The sequence below is a fragment of the Drosophila biarmipes genome, chromosome 3R (assembly GCF_025231255.1).
Source record: "Drosophila biarmipes strain raj3 chromosome 3R, RU_DBia_V1.1, whole genome shotgun sequence".
In the NCBI taxonomy this organism is placed as follows: domain Eukaryota; kingdom Metazoa; phylum Arthropoda; class Insecta; order Diptera; family Drosophilidae; genus Drosophila; species Drosophila biarmipes.
In genome coordinates this window covers 31,262,120-31,281,923 of record NC_066616.1, presented here as the reverse complement: position 1 = coordinate 31,281,923, position 19,804 = coordinate 31,262,120, and the positions used below count along the sequence as shown (strand labels likewise).

The 19,804-nt window shown below is 45.1% G+C and overlaps 3 protein-coding genes across 7 annotated transcripts; 2 read left to right on the top strand and 1 right to left on the bottom strand.

Moving 5' to 3' along the window:
• The first annotated feature begins 13 nt into the window (after positions 1 to 13).
• On the top strand, positions 14 to 1,822 carry LOC108025281 (heterogeneous nuclear ribonucleoprotein A0). Of its 2 annotated transcripts, XM_050888595.1 has the most exons (5): positions 14 to 116; positions 172 to 474; positions 526 to 1,135; positions 1,196 to 1,426; positions 1,489 to 1,822. In XM_050888595.1, exons 2-5 carry the CDS (start codon positions 180 to 182, stop codon positions 1,538 to 1,540), a joined length of 1,188 nt encoding a protein of 395 aa, XP_050744552.1. In that variant the 5' UTR covers positions 14 to 116; positions 172 to 179; the 3' UTR covers positions 1,541 to 1,822. The 2 variants fall into 2 exon arrangements, with proteins under 2 accessions (XP_050744552.1, XP_016951145.1); XM_017095656.3 differs by having other exon boundaries at positions 54 to 474.
• Positions 1,823 to 1,883: 61 nt separating this feature from the next.
• On the top strand, positions 1,884 to 4,130 carry LOC108025280 (prostatic acid phosphatase). 2 transcript variants are annotated; one of them, XM_017095654.3, is made up of 6 exons: positions 1,884 to 2,044; positions 2,128 to 2,323; positions 2,383 to 2,481; positions 2,549 to 3,238; positions 3,301 to 3,559; positions 3,617 to 4,130. In XM_017095654.3, exons 2-6 carry the CDS (start codon positions 2,165 to 2,167, stop codon positions 3,724 to 3,726), a joined length of 1,317 nt encoding a protein of 438 aa, XP_016951143.1. In that variant the 5' UTR covers positions 1,884 to 2,044; positions 2,128 to 2,164; the 3' UTR covers positions 3,727 to 4,130. The 2 variants fall into 2 exon arrangements, with proteins under 2 accessions (XP_016951143.1, XP_016951142.1); XM_017095653.3 differs by lacking the exon at positions 1,884 to 2,044 and having other exon boundaries at positions 2,114 to 2,323.
• Positions 4,131 to 4,556: 426 nt separating this feature from the next.
• Positions 4,557 to 12,757, bottom strand: LOC108025278 (protein artichoke). 3 transcript variants are annotated; one of them, XM_017095651.3, is made up of 7 exons: positions 12,231 to 12,757; positions 10,100 to 10,240; positions 9,369 to 9,528; positions 8,717 to 9,080; positions 8,227 to 8,516; positions 7,966 to 8,112; positions 4,557 to 7,913 (listed from the first exon to the last, which is right to left on the bottom strand). In XM_017095651.3, the coding sequence occupies exons 2-7, from the start codon at positions 10,234 to 10,236 to the stop codon at positions 4,806 to 4,808; spliced, it is 4,206 nt and encodes a 1,401-aa protein (XP_016951140.1). In that variant the 5' UTR covers positions 10,237 to 10,240; positions 12,231 to 12,757; the 3' UTR covers positions 4,557 to 4,805. The 3 variants fall into 3 exon arrangements, with proteins under 3 accessions (XP_016951140.1, XP_043947382.1, XP_050744820.1); XM_044091447.2 differs by lacking the exon at positions 12,231 to 12,757 and adding an exon at positions 10,363 to 10,540; XM_050888863.1 differs by lacking the exon at positions 12,231 to 12,757 and adding an exon at positions 10,404 to 10,540.
• Between the last annotated feature and the right edge of the window lie 7,047 nt (positions 12,758 to 19,804).

Here is a 19,804-nt window from a genome sequence, read left to right as displayed (position 1 = left end):
CAGGCAGAGATGCCCTTGCCAATCGGTCAGGTGGACCACCAGATTGTGCCATCTCCAATTCAGTAAAAGAAGAAAAAAGGCGAAAAGTTGTAGAGAAAAATAAATACATGTCTACTGTACGTAAGCGTTGAAGATGTAGCCGCCGCCGGATTGTCCAGAGTAATCCGCTAGCTTTCTCCATGCAGACCGCCAAGGTGTTCGTCGGCAGCCTGCCGCGCTGCAAGCCGGACGAACTGCGTCGCCTGTTCTCGAACTACGGCTCCGTGGTCGAATGCGATGTGATGAACAGGTGCGCCTTCGTCCACCTGGAGACCACGGAGATGGCGGATGCGGCCATCGCCGCCCTGAACGGCACCGTCTTCAAGGGCCAGCCCATCGTGGTGGAGGCGGGCAGGCCGAAGTACGGCACAGGGAATGGCAGTCGTGGCGGTCCTCCGGGCTCTGGTGACAATCCGGGTCGCAGGCCCTCAGAGAGTAGGCATTACCCACTCCCAAGGTGCACCAACTAAATCATATCTCTTCCAGGTCAAAGTGGCGGGTCAGACAAAAGACCTTCCGAATCCGGCAACAACTTTAAGCGCGGCTTCCGCGAAGAAACCGGCAGTGGCAGATATTCCAACGAAGGCGGTGGCCCAAGGGGCTCCAATGCCGGCGGAAACAAATTTGGTCCTGTAAGGAGCGAGTCCAACTACAGACAACAGCGCAGTGCTCCCTATTCCAAGGGTCCGCCACAACACAGCAATGAATCTTCCAGTCAGGGCCAGGGCTTTAGGAACAAATTTGCAGGCGGTGGCAAATTTGGCGGCAACAACGAGGGAAACGGAGGACGCTTCGGCAACAGTCGGTTTCAGCAGCGGGACAACAATGGATCTCAGGCTGGGAGGAGAAACTTCAAGAACAGTCCGACCAGTGCATACGGCGGAGTCAGTAATAATGACTTCCATGGGGGCAGCTCCTCTGGCGGGGGAGGAGGATCCCTGCATCAGAGGAGTGGTGGCGGCGGTGGATCAGGAGGCAATCATGTGCGACAGGATCGCCGGGGCTTTGCCCTGCCCGTAGAGCATCAGCAGCATCAAATGGGCTTTGGACGCTTTGGCAACGGGCCCGTGAACTCGGGAAATCGCGGTGCTAATGGGTTAGTTGTATAATAGGTTACTCTCCGAATTACTTACAATTTTGTACCTCCTCCCAACAGGGGCAATCCGCCAGGAGGACGTGGCTTCTTTAATGGAGGCGGCGCTGGAGGCTTTAATGCCAGACGTGGCAGCAGCCACGAATCCAACAGCCAACAAGGCGGCGGCGGTGGAGGCCCAAACAAGCGCGGCGGAGCAGGGGGTAAAAATCACAATCAGAATGGCATGAATGCATATCACTCGGAGTTCCCGCCTCTGGGCAGCGGAGGCGGAGCGCCAGGCCAAAGAAACCGGTGGGTTTAGCTTTAACCACACCATATAACCCCCAGTAATCTATGGTAAACTTACCTTTCAGCTTCAGCGGACCCAGACCCGGACCAAATACGGGCGGTAATAGGAGATTTTAAGCAAGTGCAACGCCACCACGAAGTTTGCCAGTCCTTGTGTACTCCAGTTCATAATGTAATAGCCGAATTTTGTTTTCCATCGTTTCGCGCGCGGAATCTTTTAGTTAGGAAACCGACGACTTTTCTTTTAATTTGTCCTTTAGCCGTGTACTCTTAAGACCAACATCAGCAGTATATTTGTTATTCGTAGTTAAGACTGTTTCGATATTTATGCAATACTTAAATAACCATATTACTTGTGTGCAACTAGATACGAGTCAATCAATACAATCATAGATACCAGTTGCGTGTTTCACTTTCAAACTGCCCGCCAAGCAGTTACAGTTACGAACCAGGGTTGTCTGTGCCGAATAATCGTTATCGGGGGAACAAAGCTTTGTGTGTGGTTATCAAACTTGTTTCCAAAATTTTATAAACAAGGAAATCTGAAATTTTATAAACTTCATACTGCCAGGTGTATATATGCAAACGACGCACGACCAGATCGCCAGTTATACGGTTGAGGTAAAGGCATGATATACTCCCCCCCGAATAGCCGTAGACCCCATAGCTGGCATCGACACATGCTCACATATGTTTTCCCGCAGTCGCTGTGCGTCACTTGTAACAAGTGTGGCTCTGAAGATGTGGAACCACCTCCGCCAGCGCTGCCTCATCGTGGTCCCCCTGCTTTGTGTGCTGTCTCTCGGCCTGGCCAATGCCCTCCACGGCAATGCTAATGCCGAAGGTCAGCCAGCAGAAATGTTGGCCACATTGCCTGGCCAACTGAAGTTTGTGCATGTGGTAAGAGTTTCGCTTGTCTGGGTGGAGAGCGCCTGCTTTATCGGTTTTATGCTCTGCAGATATATCGCCACGGCGACAGAACGCCCGTGGATCCGTATCCCAAGGATCCCTGGGGCGACAGGAAGTTCTGGTCCACCGGCTGGGGTCAGCTGACCAATGTAAGTGGCCCTAAAACGGGGATTAACCTAGATTAAACCCAGTATAAACCAAACTTTAACTTCACAGCTTGGCAAGCAAGAGCACTACGATCTGGGGAAATGGCTGAGAAATCGATATGCTGACCTGTTGCCCACCCAATACTCCAACGAGGATATCTTTGTCCAATCCACCGACGTGGATCGCACCCTCATGAGTGCCCAGTCCAATCTGGCTGGTCTGTATGAGCCCCAAGGTGAGGACATCTGGAACACAGACATTAAGTGGCAGCCCATACCCATTCACACGATGCCCGAGAAGGAGGATCCCATCCTGGCCCAAAAAGCTCCCTGCCCCGCCTACGACTACGAGCTGGCCACCCTGGAGTCCTCGCCAGAGTTCAAGGCCATGACCGAAAAACACCGTGATCTCTTTGCCTACTTGAGCGAAAAAACGGGACGCTTAGTCAAGACCTTCGTGGATGGCCAGTATTTGAATAACACCTTGTTCATTGAGAGTCTGTACAATATGACGCTGCCGGAGTGGACTGAAAAGGTTTATGGTAGCGAAGAGCTTACTTATGTGGCCAATTTCGCTTTCGCTATCAGCTCCTATACGCGAAAGCTGGCCAGGCTAAAGGCGGGTCCTTTGCTGAAGGACATTTTCAAGCGGTTCGAAGAGAAATCCTCCCGGCGCCTAAAACCAGATCGTTCAATGTGGGTCTATAGTGCTCATGATACGACCGTAGCCAACGTTTTGAACGCGCTAAAGTTGTTTGAGGTAGTATTAAGACTTAGTTTGGACTCGTACGCGATTTTAAGTCATATTTTCCGATCCTTCAGCTGCACAGTCCTCCCTACACGGCTTGCATACTGATGGAGATGCGTCTGGATGAGAGCAACACGCCACTGGTGTCCATTTTTTATAAGAACTCCACCGCCGATCCCCTGCCTCTGGACATTCCAGGTTGTGGTCCTTCCTGCCCACTGAAAAACCTGGTCAAACTTTATCAGGACGTGCTCCCTGTGGATTGGGAGCGTGAATGCAAGCGCACCACAATGATGATGACTTATGAGGAGGCCAATCTGGGCACGGCGACGGGTGAGTAAATGCTGATTGCGGTCTAATGGAATTAAAGCATTATCGTTCTTTCGCCAGGCATACTTATTTTAATCGTCATCGCTCTGCTGTTCGCCAGCTATGGCCTCATGATCTACTACCGCCGTCGCAACTACAAGCTGCATACCTCGTACTCTCAAATGGCCTAGCTGGATATCTGCGCCATGCGGTGGAAGGCACTACCTAGCTCTCAAGTTGCCAAAGTGATTTGCCCTACGTTGCTTCTGAGCGGGACGGCCAGTCTCGGACGTCAGTTGTTGTTTATCGTGGTTACTACTTAGTTAAGGCGTGCATTTCACACAAAGTCTGTTTGTATTGATTAGTTTTGTTAGTTTAAGTTTGTGCATTTGAAAACACACAAAATGTTCGTTGGCATTTAAAGTGGAATGATAACTGGTTTTGTTGTTATTCAGTGAAAGATACGGAATACAAAGACTGTGAATAGCGATCTTGAAGTTGCATACATATATACATAACATATTTATACACATATACATTTTTATGAAATTATCTTGTATGATAAATTTATTGTATTAAAGTCGCTCAAATCGAAGGTGCTCTCGTTTGTTTGCTAAAAGTTATAATAGTAAGTTATTGATAAGGACAATTAGGTTTCGTTACTATTTAATGAAATACGTAATAAGCACACTACTGAAATTCATTTCACAAGTGAAATGTTCAATCAAGTTCAAGTCAAGATAAGGTTATAAATTGTTTCTATAGGTAGAAAAGATAATAATCACAGAGGAAATCGTTTGGCCAACTAGAATTATTACATTTTTAGAAGTTGTTCAGTGTGAAACGTCAAGATCTCAAACATTTGTCTAAAAATATTGATCTTATCATACCACTTGATAGTTGATCTAGTTAAAAAGTAGTGGTAGACTGCTTTTTTGGGATTTCCGGAGACATACCTGATACACAGCTGGGCAAACAGATTGGGACTTCCCCACCCCCGCAAATAGACTCGAAATGTGTATTATACTAAATTTGTTTATTCCGCGTAAGCGATTTGCTTGCACTTAACTATGGTTAGACATAGATATAGTTAGGGTTACAGTTAGAGTGTTTTTGTTTAAGTCTATATACAACGTTGGCTGAGAGCGGCGATATAATGTAGAACCTGTTTGCGGCGATGCGCCTGACTGACTGACTGATATTGAAATGGACAGAATGGAGGAGGCGGTTGAGGAGGAGTGGGAAAGATGAAGACGCCCTCGATGTCGGCTTATCTGTAGGCCTTGTCATCCGAGTATATGATGTAGGGCTGGTGCTGGTGCGGATGCTGATGCGTGAGGCTCTCGGCCCCATCGCCATTGCCATTTCCGCCTGCTCCTCCTCCGCCCGCTCCGCTGAAGTACGACATGCGGGACATGGTCGAGTAGGCCGCCGCCGCCGCTGCCGCCTGCTGCTGCTGCTGCTCCCGCTGCTGGCGCTGGGAGAGATTCTGGCTGGACTGGTGGATGGAGGCGGCCTTGTGCGGCAGCGTGGCATAGCTGGCTTGGTAAGGAGGCACCGCATAGAGGGCGGCTCCCGCTCCGTTCTTGTAGTTGTAGGCCGCATTGTGGGCTCCCATTTGCATGCCCGCCGGGATGCCTATCATGGCTGCATTCTGCTGGTACTCCGCATTGCTCATGCGCAGCCTTATGATGCAGATGATGATGATGAGGATGGCTATGAAGGCTACCACGCCCCCCACGATGCCTATGATCAGAGTGTCATCATTGCTTATGATCGGGGATTGGGCCTTCATCAGCGGAGCCTTGGTCTTGATCTTCTTCAGGCTTGGAGGCTGTGTGGGCTCCAGGCTCCAGATGATCAAGGGTTCCTCGGTGGTGGAGCTGCTTCTTGTGACCAGCTGGCTGGAGGTCTTCAAGAGATGGGGCACTGGGGCAGTGGGTCTGGAGGTGGAGGAAGTCATCCTGCGGGCATCACAGGTGAGTTCATCGTCGCCCACTTCGATGAGCTTCCGGTTGACCAGGTAGGCAGGCGCGGCACAGGTGACATCCGGCATTCCAGAGCTGGGAAGCCACCTCCGGAGAGCTCTAGCATTGCAATCGCAGTTTATGGGGTTGCTGGCCAAGCCCTGCAGCTGCAGACTAGCACGGCGATCCTCAAGAGCGTTCAGAAACTGGGGCACTAGCACTGAGATCTTGGATCCCTCGACATCTAGGTTGAGGTGGGAGGATCTGGGCACCGGGAACAGCAGAGCTGGTGGCAGGGCACTCAGAGAAGTATTTCTTAGCTGGACACTCAGGTCACTGCTCTTCAGACCCGCCAACGTGCCAGAGGAAATGGACTTTAATCGTTCTCCTCTAATGCCCAGGCTTCTGAGACGCGGATGCTTCAGTGGCTGGATCTGCTCGCTGCCTATGCTGGAGTCCTTAACTTCAATATCCAGGACTTCCAGACCGGGAAGTAGTTCCAGGATGCCTTGCAGATCCAGGTAGCCAAGCAGGGGAAGGTCATAGGCCTCCAAGTTGACCAGATTGGGCAGCTGTTTAAAAGCATTCTTCTCGATCCTGGTGCACTGGGGCAGGTGGCTCAAGCGCAGCGAACGCAGCATCTCCAGTTTACCAAAGTTCGACTGGGAGACGATCTCAAAGCTGTTGTTGGACACATCCAGGGTCTGGAGAACCTGCAGTTGAGGCCAAGCCATGGAGAGATCGTCCAGGGACTCCAACTCATTGCTGGAGAGGTCCAAGGTCTCCAAGAGAGTCACTCTTTGGAAGACCTCTGGCTTTACATTTCTCAGCTTATTGTGGGAAAGATTCAGGAACTGGAGGAAGGGTGTCTCCAGAAGCTCCAAGTTCTCAATACCCGTTCCGGCCAAACTGAGTTCCCTCACGGTCTTGGGTTCATTAAGAACATTGTGCACTGCCTTGGGACTCAGGGGATTGAAGGAAAGGTCGATCCTCTTGATGTTCACCATGATGCTATCATCTCCGGGCAGCTCCTTGATCTTGTTGTAACTCAAATCCACGGAGGACACAAAGAAGAATTGCCTTTGCAGGGCATTCAGAGGAGCATATTCAAAGCGATTCCTTGCAAGGTTTATATTCTCCAGCATCTGGAGCTTGGAGCGCTCGAAGACCCCATCCGAAAGCTCCGACAGCCGGTTGCCCTCCAGGTTGAGCTGCTCCAATCGCACCAAGCCCTCAAAAGTCCTCTCTCCAATGCGATCCAGGTTATTGTGGGCCAGGTCCAAGATCTGCAGTTGGGTGGAGTTGTGGAAGGCCATCTCGCTGACCATGTCCAGCTGGTTGTTGGCCACCAGAAGCACCCTAAGGCGGGGCAGTCTAGCAAAGTCTAGTTCCTCAATGGTTTTCAGTTGGTTAAAGGACAGATCAATGTGCTCCAGGTACTGCAGGGAGGAAATAAGTTCCGCCGGGAAGAAGGAGAACTTATTATTAGCCGCTCGGATTTCCCTCAATCTCGGATGAATTCTGAAGGAGGAGGGAAACAGGTAGCTCAGCTGGTTGTCCGAAATGTCCAACTCCTCTATTCCCGTTCCCGTATTGAAATACTCTCCCTTGAAAGCGGACAACTGGTTGCCATGAAGATTCAGTTTCTGCAACTTCATCACATTCACAAAGGCTCCGGAGCGAATGGATCCAATGCGGTTGTTGGACAGGTCAATGGAGCTGATGTTCCACAGGTTGACGAAGCTGCCATCCTGGAGCTCCTGCAGCTGGTTATCGTTGAGGTAAATGTGCTTCAGATCCTGCAATCCTGCCAGAAGGTCACCGCTTATCTGGCGTATGTTACAGCGACTTAGATCAATGACCTGCAGGCGATCCAGGGGCTTGAAGAGAGCTCCAGTAAGTGGGGTCAGGTGATTGCCACTCAGGTTGAGAGATTGCAGATTCTCCAGTTCCTCGAAAATGTTGCTGGGCAGCTCGGTAAGGCTATTGCCACTCAGATCCAGTGCTCTCAGCTCGGGCAAAACCCAAGGAGCTCCTCCAAGACCAGTTAACCTGTTCTGCGATAGCTTCAGGGCCATCAAAGTGCTCTCCAATCCCGCAAAGGTATCTGCATTGATCAAGGCCAGGGAATTTCCGGACAGATCCAAGGTGTGCAGGCTGCTGAACATCTGGAAGCTTCCCGGGGGTAGTTCCCGGATGACATTCCTCGACAAAGTAAGGGTGGTTATATCTCCCGCCTGAAGGGAACCCAGGATCTCGGAGGAGAGCGCAGCCACTCGATTGTAGTCCAATTGCAGGGATGTCAACTGCGGCAGGCGACCCAGGGCAGTGCCTGGCACCAAGAGGATGTTGTTGTCCTTGATGATGAGCGTCTGCAGGCTGTCCAAGCCCTCCAAGGCATCGTCTTCAATCTGTAGAATCAGGGTTTTTAAGAAGTTTCAGAGTTTCTGAAGTATTACTCACCGTTCTCAGAGAGTTCAAGCTAAGGTCCAGATACTTGAGAGCACCCATCTCCCGGAAAGTTCCTGGTGTTATGCTGGTGATGGTGTTGCGACTGATATCCAGGCTTTCCAAAGACCTTACCACCTGCATGTTGGTGTAGTCCAATTGCTGTCGAAAGAGAATATATTAAGTAAATTATATAATATGGCTGTAGTTGTTAACTGATTAATAGGATCTCCACTTATATCATCATATCATATAACATCATATTATTTTATGTACCTGCAACATGTTTGAGGACAGATTTAGGTGCTTTACTCCGGGAACTGCAGCCAGAGCCACTGTGGGGAACTGACTGAAGAAGTTCTCGGACAGATCTAGCTTCTGCAGCGACGGCAGTTTCTCGAAGACATCACTGTTGAGGTTACCGATACGGTTTCCGGCCAGCTTGATTTCCCGGATCTTCTGCAGACCCCTAAAGGCCTGGCTGTCGATGCTGCGGATGACATTGTGCCGCAGATCTATGATCTCCAACTGGCGCTGGGCATTGAAAGAGTCTGGAAGAATGGTTCCTGTAGCAAAGAAAAAATCAATTTTAGAATCCAATGCTCCCAGTTTTAATTGCCAATGCGTATTCAAGGTTGTGCATGATTTTTAATTTGTTGCCCTTACAACCACAAATAATTGCTCTCTTTACGATTACGACTTGGGGGCTTGCTTTAATTATACCAGTTGCGGTTTCGATTGCATTAACTTGGCTAGTCCGTCTTACCAATCTGGTTCTGGCGCAGCGAAAGGTGTCTCAGGGCACTCGGTCCATTGAGAGAGTTGGTGGGCACTGCCGTCAAGCCGTTGCGATCTATGTAGAACTCCTTCAGGTCCACACAGCCCTTGAGAAGACCCTCCTCGATGAGCTTGATCTTGTTTCCGGACAGATCCAAGATCCTCAGGTTCTTCAGCACATGCAGTTCGGCGGTGGAAAAGATGGGATTCAGATTGTCGCCCAATAGATTATTGGCCAGCCGCAATTCGTTCAGCGATTCCTTGAGACCATCGAAGGCTTTCTCCGGAATCCTGCGGATGAGATTGTAGGACAGATCCAGCTCCTCAATGGTCAGCTTCAGCTGGCCGAAAGTCTGCAATTGGAGAGAATAATAATAAAAATATAAGATTAAGATGACATGAATTTATGATTTTGTATTATTTTTATTTCTTTATGGTAAATTCCTGAATAACTTTAATAATATATAAACAGAGATCCAAGATTATTATCAGTTTTTACTGGGCATGTCACATCAATGGTAAACAAGATCTGATTGACACCAATCCGAACCGTTTATTGGGCCAGTGAGATCATCAAAAAGTGTCGAAATCCCCCGATCTCAGTGCGGTTTATCTCTGGCATATTGCAACACCCAACTCACCTGGGCGGGCAGCACCTGTTGGCCGCTGTGACGTTGCGTATACGCCACGATGGGCGCTCCATAAGGCAGTTGCGGGGCATCGCCGTGGAAGACAACGCGATCGCAGTCCATGGCCACGGCTCCCAGCTGACCAGTCGCCGCAAACGGAACCACATTGCACCTGTAATTGTCGTCGGTCCACGATCGGTGATTGCAGGGGAAAACAAAGCCAAATTAAATTGCAGTTGGCGGTAATTTTGTGATATTAAAATAATACCCGACCGACAGCGGAAATTCGCTGTCGCTCTTGCCATGCTGGTCACCATATTGAGTGGTACGGTATGGTATGGTAAGGTATAATGTGGTATGGTTTACAATGGTATACTATATATTATGTATAGGATGGTATAGGATGGTATAGGATGGTATAGGATGGTATAGGATGGTATAGGATGGTATAGGATGGTATAGGATGGTATAGGATGGTATAGGATGGTATAGGATGGTATAGGATGGTATAGGATGGTATAGGATGGTATAGGATGGTATAGGATGGTATAGGATGGTATAGGATGGTATAGGATGGTATAGGATGGTATAGGATGGTATAGGATGGTATAGGATGGTATAGGATGGTATAGGACGGTATAGGATGGTATAGGATGGTATAGGATGGTATATAATGGTATGATATGGCATAGTACGGGATGTAGAATGGCACAATGCCATTGCTATAGGCACGACAACCTCACCTGCATGGCAGACGCAGGGCGGGACTGAGCTCCGGACAGGGGCGCCAGGCGGAGATTTGCTGCCCTAAGTGGGCGATGCAGACCAGGAGTACGAGCAGAAAACGCCCTCCGTTTGGCAGCTGCTTCCACGCTTCCATCTCGCTGCAATTGAGGAATGGATTGGCATTATTATTACTTTTGCGTTTCTGGTCTTGCTGGGTGAAACTCGTTTCGAGAGCAGAGATCTCTGTGTTCGGTGTTCCGTATCGTATTTGGTCATTTACCCATTATCGCCGCGTTCGCTTAGAACATTTGATTTGCATACCGATGTCTCCGGCTATTTCGGAATAAGCCGCATACTTGTGGCCAACAACAACAACAATCGTCGACACCAAGGTCCGATCGAAAGAAAAAAGAATGAAATGAAGGCTATAATCAAGCGAGCTGGCCAACAAAGAGCAGCGAGTGAGGCTGCCTACGAGTGGTATGAGTAATTTTGGTAATGCCGACATATTCGAGGCATTTGTGCCGTCTTGTTCGTCATTCTAGCTATCAGAGGTGTCACTGAAGTAGCTACTCTATAAATACCACGCGGGTATTAACTCTCGGTTTTGTTGGTATCACTTTTCGTAAAGCTCTGTAATTTTAGACAGGTGTATGCTAAAAGTAACTACGGAAGATTAGTTCACATAATAATTAGCAAACTTCCAATTTATGCTTGATAAGTGGTCGCTAATTATTTAAGCATGCGGTAGAGTGCTTGTAAATAAAACCTTTTTATCTTAAATAATGTGAAAAATGTTGTGGATACCATAATAATCTGCTGAGTACCTTAGCTTTTTAGATCTTTGTCTTATAGAGAACCCCATTTCGTAACACAATTTATTTTATATTCTGTTTTTTTAATATTATTTCATTCCTGTTTTGCGTGTATAACTTTATCTAGTTTTCTCTTTGTATGTCATTAGGGATATTATAATAAAGTTTTGCGTGCAGAACTCTATTTCTATCTATCTTGTAGGCAGACTTCTTTAGGAAAATGTAAATTTGTCGAATAATTTAGCTATCAGCATGCATAAACTAGTTGATGATAGTCACTGGAAAAGTTTTGTTAAGACATGCTTTCTTTTATACTCTGTTATAAAAGTTATAGAACGGGGCTTGTAAGAAACTATTTGATTGTTATCTTTGGAACAGATTCATTAAAGATATGAGCTTTTCATGGAACCTAAAAATAATTCCTGTGATTTCTGATCAATGAGACACCCATTAACATGCTGGGAATTCGGCTGAGGTAGTTCCACTCCAAGGCAATTATCAAAGCGCCTTTGGCAGCGCATGAGTGATTCGTGGAGCCATGATCTTTCGCGGCTCCGGCACTTGGGACCTGGATTCGGAATTCTTGGTTCTCACTCTCGCGGCATTGGCTGTACCGTTATTGGTAGTACGGTGGTCGGCGGTGGTTGTTGTTGCTGTTGGTTGTTGGCCGTGTTCATTGGTTACTGTTTGCTTTTTAATGCGCACCGACAACAACAAGCAAACACGAGAAAAGATGCTTTTACGTCTGGCCGTATTTCTATTTGCATTACTTTTGGGTTTCGCGTTATTTGTGCTATTTACTCTGCGGTCCATGGGTCCAAATCATGGAAGGTATTTGGGATTTGGCATAGGTATTTGGCCAGTCTTTTGCGCCCCTGTTTGCTGAACGATCGTAGATACCCACAGCCAGACAAAACAAGCAGAGGCTGGCGTATGTAAATTTATTGAGTCCATAAAACGACTCTCGGGGTTTCGAAAACGAATAACGAAAATCGAAAATCTCCCTGAAAACGCTGTTTTGCCCATTGAAATGCATGGGCGCTATGCGATTCGATGTGGTGGACAGCCTCAAGGTTGCATTGCCACACGGAATGGATGGCACTCGAAATGGGATGGGATGGGACCCGATTGGATCCACTTCTTGTTTCACAGATACGCAGATACAGATACAGATACAGCTGCAGATACACGCCGAGATAGCCGAGCTAGCAGATACACAGGCACACTTTGCATTGCGTGTAAACGCTTTGATGGGAAATATGTTAATCACACATCTCGGCTCTTTCTCGTAACCTGTTTCATTATATTTTTGTGATTTATACTTTTGGCTTACATTTTCGGGCGCTGCTGGTAAATTGCACTTTATGCTGATGCCTGGGAACCACTGCTTCGCGGGTCTTTTGTTTTTGTGGCCGGATTGCACAAGTTCGCGATGTTTACGTTTGTTTTTTTCGGATTTCTGTTTGCGCCTAGTTCTCTTTTGTTATACACAAAAAGAAAGCTCCGCTCGGGAAGAATGTTTTCCCAGAGAGATGGCCTCTAGCACTCACACTGGCACACACCACCGTTGAAAAATGCAGACAAACAACTCGGGTCGGTGGCTTTTCCGGGGCTTTTCCGCGGGGGGCGTTGGTAATTAAGCCGCGATAGCGCAACAACAAGTACGGCCTGTCTGCGCATGCGCAGCGGTAACAATTTCGCAGCGTTCGCTTCTGCGCCTGCGCCTGCGTCGTTCTCCGCCACTGCCGGTTCTCCAAAACGGTTAAGATCGAATCGAATCGAGTCCGGATCGTATCGCATCGGTCTGAATGGGCCCGCTTCACTCTTTCACTTCACTTCCGCCAAGTCCGATCCATCGAAGCGCCGCAGCTCAACTGAAGCTGGTCGAAACCGAGCTGACTGGGCTTCGCCTTCTGGGCCAAGCTCTCTGGAGCCGCTCTGCAGGTGAAACTGGTTTGCCCCGATGCACAGCAAGAAATTGGATCGCAAGATGGCTCATGGTTGCTCTACAAGAAATGTATCTTTAGTAACTCCCGGTAAGGTCACTTGGAAGAAATGATATAAGGGCAAGAAAAACGTATTGTCAGTGAAAATACTTTAAATTTAGTTTCCATATTCTAAATAATAAAAAAGAAGAAGGAAGAAGAAATGGCATCGCAAGATATCTCATGGTTTTTGCTGTACAAGAAATGTATCTTTAGTAAATTATGGCAAAGTCACTTGGAAGAAATGGTGTAAGTTTTAGACATTATGTTCATTAACATAGGTAGTAGCTGTGCGATATAGTATCTTTAACTACCCTCAAATGTTTTAAGAAGATCATGGTTCTTGAAGAAATCGTTTACATATATGCATATAAATCTTCTATAGGTAATTTAATTAATTGAGTGTTGTTCAGAGTAAGCTTACAAATTTCTATCAATGGAAAATCTATAAAGACATCTCATTTAAGGCTATTATTTTTACGCTTTGAAATATTTCCTTTTAGTACCTGAAACTAGAGAAAACACTTTTATAGAGGTAGGAAAATACCTTTTAAGCAATCAGCAATTGATATGATCAAATGATGATCATTTCTTTTCTTTCTCTGCATTCTCTGAATGGATCTAAAACCGCGGAGGTACTAAAAACGCGAGACCTGCCCCCGAGATGCAGATGCTCTCGTCTTCTCTGCCGGAGAAACACCATCCAGCTTCGTGAATGAGTTTACATTGTCCGACTTTGTTTTCTTTTGTTGTTTGATGTGGTCTTCGGTCTTTTTACTTTTCTGGCGCTGGGTAAAAGTTTCGTCCGCTGTTCTTCGCAGAAAGTTGGGCTTCTTCTGGCCCTTGTCTTCTTTCTACCTGTTTCTTCGGGTTTCTTCGTCGATCTTTGCAGCCGATTGGCAAGTGCGCCAATTCAGCTAATGGGGTTAAGCCTTCAATAATGCCGCAACAAAGTGACAACCAACAAGAGTTACTTTCCTCTTCGCAAATTGTTTGGCGTGGCAGCTAATATCGCAGCGACTCAATGGTTGCCTGTGATGAGGATCGGCGAGGCACGCACCAACCATGAGCCAGGTTATTCACACCAGTCCTAACCAGGTACAAGTACAAGTCCCACTCCAGCTCCTCGTCCAAGTCCAAGTCCAAGTCCAACTAGCAACTACCAGGTCCCAAGTCGCAATCGAAGAGCACAAACCCAACTGGCAAGTATGTGGTTATAATTTTTATGTTTAGGCATGCATGTTAGCATTAACATCTCAGTGGGCCGCAATTTCTTTTCTTTCTCGCCAACCATATACTTTCCATTTTCATGAGCAAGTGCTCCACAAATGGCAGCCAGATAAAACACACATAACATAATAATGAAAACCGAGTAAGAAACAATAACGGGCACACTCGAAGAAAAAGGTATTAGTTAGAATGAATTTGTGCTCGAATCTCTAGTAATCTAATTCGTTTCATAGATATAATTTAATGTTATACCTTTGGCAATTTAATCCCGATTAACACGCGGGACACCTTTATAAATTTGTGGTTGAGTTCTCTTACATTCTACATTCAAATATTTATAAAAAGAAATGGTGAAAATTTTATACAATTTTTAAGCCAGATTTTTCCATATTTCCAATGGCTGACGCATGGGAGCCCAAAACGGAACTTCTAGATTCCATAACTTGTGTAATTTATCTCCGATTTAGATGTGGGATACCTCTATAAATTTGTGGATTAGTTTTCTAATAATCTACATTAAAATATTTATTTGAAGAGATGGTCAAAATTTTAGCCTATTTTAAAGTCAGATTTTTTCATATTTCCAATGGGAGTCGCATGGGAGCCCAAAACGGAACTTCTAGATTCCATAACTTGGGTAATTTAGCTCAGATTTAGTTATGGGATACCTCTATGAATTTGTGGTTTAATTTTCTAATAATCTACATTAAGATATTTATTTAAAGAGATGGTCAAAATTTTAGCCTATTTTCAAGTCAGATTTTTTCGTATTTCCAAAGGGTTTCAGTATGGGGACCCCAAAACGGAACTTCTAGATTCCATAACTTGGATAATCTAGCTCCGATTTAGATGTGGGATGCCTCTATGGATTTCTGCTTGAATTCTCTAATTTTCTGCATTTGCAGTGTTTCAAGCCCGAATTTTACTTATTTCCAGTGAATTAACTAGGTTTAAAGTAAAGTTGTTTACTCGTAACTTATAAGCATTACTGAAAATATGTTAAGTAGTATGTATTTTCAACATTGTTTCAATTTTTCCAAGTGTATCCGCAGCAGCCCTGACGTGACGCATGCCATGTCTAACCATATAAATCAAATCGTTCAGCTGATAAATTGTGTCTAAGCTCAACACTTGACTGGCTCCGGCTGCAGCTCCTCCTCCGTCTGCAATTTCGGTTGGAGTGTAGTAGATGTTTTGTGAAAACGCCGGTCCACACACTCCACGCCCATCGGCGGATCCGTAAAAAGCCCCTAACCGCTCTGTCTAATAAAAAACAGCCTCTGGCCCAGTTAGAGCAATCTGCATAAATGCAAATTATGAAAAATGAATCATGTCCAAAGGTTGAAGCAACGGCAGGCACTGAAAACAATTTTCCACACTGTTAAATATAGCTGAAATCTGAGACTCTGCTTTATAGATTTTTGGAAATGTAAAAATAACTAATAACTAATTTGATTTTGTAAAATTAGAGAAGAGAATTAATTCAATTTATTACTCTTACTACTACTTAAAAGTTCATAAAATAATTAAAAAAAATATATTTTACATTTATAAGACTTGCGAGTAATATTTGCCTTTAACAAATTAAAAAGAAACACCTTTTAAACAAATTTTTAAAAGAAGCAAAATGGGTTAAAATCTTTACCTTGTCTTAAACAACCTTTCGTATACTTCACAAATTCTAAAAATTATTTCAACATTATTTTTTAATTTTAAAAATAATATTTGGTATATGTCTTTTAATTTATATATTTCTTTAATTTCTCTGCCTGCACTGTGAGCTCTGTCTACGATAATATTTCGTCTGCATGTAGGCCGACGATGCAATCTTGACTTTAGCCCACTAAGCCGCCACTGATATTCATGGGGCCTAATTAACCGCACGTAATTGCCGAGGGCTGAGTCCTCCGGGATCACGTCCCATTCATGTGCAAATATAAAGGCCACCTCATCTGCTCCTGGCTGTTGACTTTCCCATTATGATTTTGGGATGGCGCCGAGGGGCATGTAGGAGGTGCGTGGAAATGGCTTGTCAACTCAATGCGTGCAAAATGAATGTACTTTTCAATTCCCATAAAGATTAATGTCTTTGCATACGGGTCATAAATTATTGTTTAGCTGCGACACACACTCACGTGGATTGAATGACCCACTGGGGACTGGGCGGAGGCTCTCCTAACCGGGTGAGCTTTATTGGCGTAGCCGAACCTAATCAATTATAGAACCGCCTTAGCCCTCCTCCGATACCGGAATGGAATGTCAACATAATAAGTCCGCCGTCCCGGCGACCAACTCCCTTTTTATTTTTTTATTCTCGCTTCCATTCTCATTGTCATTTTGCCTTTCCTGTTGCGGTTGCCCTTGTCGTTTAGTGTCATTTTATTGTTAGTGCGGCGGAAGGCAGGGGTGTAGGTATAACCCTATAAGGGGGGTCTTCTCATTATATATCTATCGCAAGCAATTCGCCAAAAGTTTAGGTATTTAGTAGTCACATTTATTATTATACACTTAAGATCTTTTTTACTTTGCTATGTAAGTTACAGAACTCAAGATCAGTATGTATATAACATGATATTTGCATTGTAATATGGAACCCAGCTTGTATCTACCCTAAGACTGCATTTTTGAGATACACATCATCTAGTTCCACCCCCTAAGGCTCCTTCCATGAAAGAAGCCCCCGTCCTTTGCATAGCTCGTCCATCACCATGGTATATTAGGAAGAGCGGACAGCCCAGTGGGACTATGCCCCTTTTCCGGATTTTTATTTTGATAAATTATTTAAACGCCTAACTTGTGGCATTCGCTGGCCGTTGTTTGCCGCTTCCCTCTTATTTAATGCCAGACTTGTTGGTTCGGGCCATATCCTGGTTACATCCTGGCCATACATCCCATAGGCCGGACAGGATATTCAATCAAATTAGACGGCGAGTGACAGCAAACACAATCATGAGCGTGGAAAGTTTGGTTTATTGAGCGGGGGCAATCAAAGGACTCGGCATTTGGACAGAAATTAATATGCTGCATTCCCCTTAATTTCCGTGTTTATTTAACAGCCGAATGTGCCTATTTCTGGAATGCTAAGCAAATAGAAAGGTGTCCTCTTGGAACTTGTTTTTGAGTCGAGTTCGGGGGAACCCCGTCTATAAAATTACACTTATTTCAATTGCATTTGGGCCAAATTTGATACGGTATTCAAGCTGGCAGGCCTCGTAAAACCGAGTTAAACCCCTGCTGCCACTGACACCTGGCGCAAAAATTCACAAAGTCGATGGCTGGGCTATTTCGGGACGCACACTTTGGCCACCGGCAATCGACTTTACGGCCGAGTTGTTTTAGCCAAAAAGTTTTGGCCTTAACAAGCTTTTCGCCGGCCTGCCACATCAAGCATACGCCAAGGTGGCCCGTGCGACCTGGAGGCAGAAGCAGAAGGATGCGGCCTTTTTTCGAGAGGTTCGAGGCGGAGAACTCGGAGATCCGATGCACGCACAGGTGCAGAAACACAGGTGGAGCCGTTAACGGTAAACGAGTCAGAGATTCCAGGCAATCAAGTGTGTTAATTGCACCATAATTGGTCAGACAGGCAGTCAATAACAGCAGCAACAACCAACGCACTCGCTGCAAGCAGCGTGCACTGCGAGAAAAGGTTGTAAGGAGTGCCATCCCTTTTGGGAAATTTAATAGTAGTGAAACTATATATATCTATCATTCGTAAAGTGATTGCATTTGTTTGTTCAAAGTACGTTATATAAATCTTGTAATTTAATTTGAATATTTCACAAATTAAATTAGGGTAAAATTGTAGTTTATTATGATTTACCGGTTATTTGACATATAAATCCTATTTGTACTTTATTAAATAAGATAAAATTGACCTTCTATGAATATTAACATGATCTTTTTTATATGCAAGGGTGCAGAAAATGGGTTCAATTATAGGATTATTTTATATTCAGAATTATATATATCACATAAAATAACTTATTTACTATATGTGCTTAAAAAATATCACATCAACACATGGTAATGTACTTAAACCCCTTTTGTGCTGTAATCCCTTAAGCCCCGGTAATTAGCGAACAATTAACGTTTTTTCCGGTGCAGGCGGCTGAAGTTCACAGTTGCGTGATTAATTCAGTTGCCTTATTGACGGATGCATGCACAAACAGAAGCAGCCACCCAATGGCAAAGGCAAAGGACCATCCACCTTCCATTTTCCATTTTCCCCTCCCGAAGCGCCCACCTGCTCAGGTGTTACTGAGCCCACCTATCACGAGCACAAAACACAGAATCGCTTTGATGCATTTCAGCTCATTTAAAATGCAAACAGCTTTAAATCGGGACATTTGGGCGAAAGTCTGGCAAATATTTAAACCAATTTCGCGCCAAGTTTGCCCAACCACATTTATCTCCTCTCGGCGGGCTGCGCTTTTCGCTTTCAACATAAGTAAATAAATTAAAAAGCGAAAATCCCCCGAAAAAATTATAAAGGCAAACAAAGTTGCCCAGGACAGCTAGGTAGATAGGTGGAAAAGGGTTCCTCCAGAGCCTGATTAGGGACAGGAGATCTGGGCAGCCGGGAAAGCAGGGAAAGCTGGGAAAGCCGAGCAGCGGGGCCAAGTCAGCTCGGGAATTTCCGAGGCTTTTCCGTGCGCCGTATTCGCAACAGTCAATTAAAACTTTTTGCGCTGCTCAACAAACGAAACGCAAACCACAAACAAAGGCCAAATTAGTGGAGAACGAGAGGAGGTGTCTGCCAGCCACCCACCACCCACCGCCCAGCTTACCACCCACCACTCGTCCTTGCGGCATCCTTTTCAGGGTCTAGGGGATGTACTCGAAAAAAGATCCCGAAAAATCAGAACATCTATTTCATTTTCGTAGGTTAATTGCAACAAATTCTTAAAGCATGGGCCATTAAATAATACAAAAATGTTACATTATATTTCGACATTCTTTTAGAACTTTTCAATTAATAAACAAAATATTTAAAAGACTTGTTATGTAAAATTCTATAATTTTTATCAATAAATAATTATCAGTATCTATAAGATATGTATTAAATAACAGAAAATCGTTGTGGAATGTTTTATGATATAACAGTAAATTTGTATAATCATTAAATTTTTTTAAAATCTATAAAATATTAAAATATTTAATCACTATACAAATACCAAAAAGCTATGTTTATTTGTGTGAATCTTATGGAATTAATAAAATTGATTTAATATATAATTGTTATTTTTTGACTCATACCTTATGATAACATAATTTACATTACTAAGCAAACATTGAAGGTAGTTGGCGGTATTTTTTTCTCTGTAGAAAACCCGAAATGGAGCTGGTGCTCCTCCCCCTGGGCTGGCATGCTTGAGTTGAGTGATTTGATTTGGGGCCGTTCTGTGTGCGCCAATGAATGCGTAAAATGTAAAACTTTTCGCACGCGCATTTTATTTAATTTAAATGCAATTAAATCGTTTAATTTCAAAGCAAAGCCCGGCGAAGCTGCTCCCCGAAAAGAAGTCTTTAGAGTGGGTGGGTGTCTGGCCGGGGGGCCTTTGTGCTTCCAAGGACACCTTTCTGAGCCTTTGTGGTGGCCTGTCAAACTAGCACACCCATGTCATACATCAAGGGAAAACACACACCCATCCTTGGGAAACACATTAGGAATACGCCAGGCTCGGATTTCAGT

Bases quoted from the DNA above. Each gene is read 5' to 3' on its own strand.
- LOC108025281 (XM_050888595.1), top strand. From the start codon at position 180: ATGCAGACCGCCAAGGTGTTCGTCGGCAGCCTGCCGCGCTGCAAGCCG. The intron at 475-525 runs GTAGGCATTACC...TATCTCTTCCAG, and splicing joins GGGTCGCAGGCCCTCAGAGA to GTCAAAGTGGCGGGTCAGAC. The intron at 1,136-1,195 runs GTTAGTTGTATA...TCCTCCCAACAG, and splicing joins GGAAATCGCGGTGCTAATGG to GGGCAATCCGCCAGGAGGAC.
- LOC108025278 (XM_017095651.3), bottom strand. From the start codon at position 10,236: ATGGAAGCGTGGAAGCAGCTGCCAAACGGAGGGCGTTTTCTGCTCGTA. The intron at 9,081-9,368 runs GTGAGTTGGGTG...CTCCAATTGCAG, and splicing joins AACAGGTGCTGCCCGCCCAG to ACTTTCGGCCAGCTGAAGCT. The intron at 8,517-8,716 runs GTAAGACGGACT...TCTTTGCTACAG, and splicing joins GCTGCGCCAGAACCAGATTG to GAACCATTCTTCCAGACTCT.
- LOC108025280 (XM_017095653.3), top strand. From the start codon at position 2,114: ATGTTTTCCCGCAGTCGCTGTGCGTCACTTGTAACAAGTGTGGCTCTG. The intron at 2,324-2,382 runs GTAAGAGTTTCG...TATGCTCTGCAG, and splicing joins AACTGAAGTTTGTGCATGTG to ATATATCGCCACGGCGACAG. The intron at 2,482-2,548 runs GTAAGTGGCCCT...TTAACTTCACAG, and splicing joins GCTGGGGTCAGCTGACCAAT to CTTGGCAAGCAAGAGCACTA.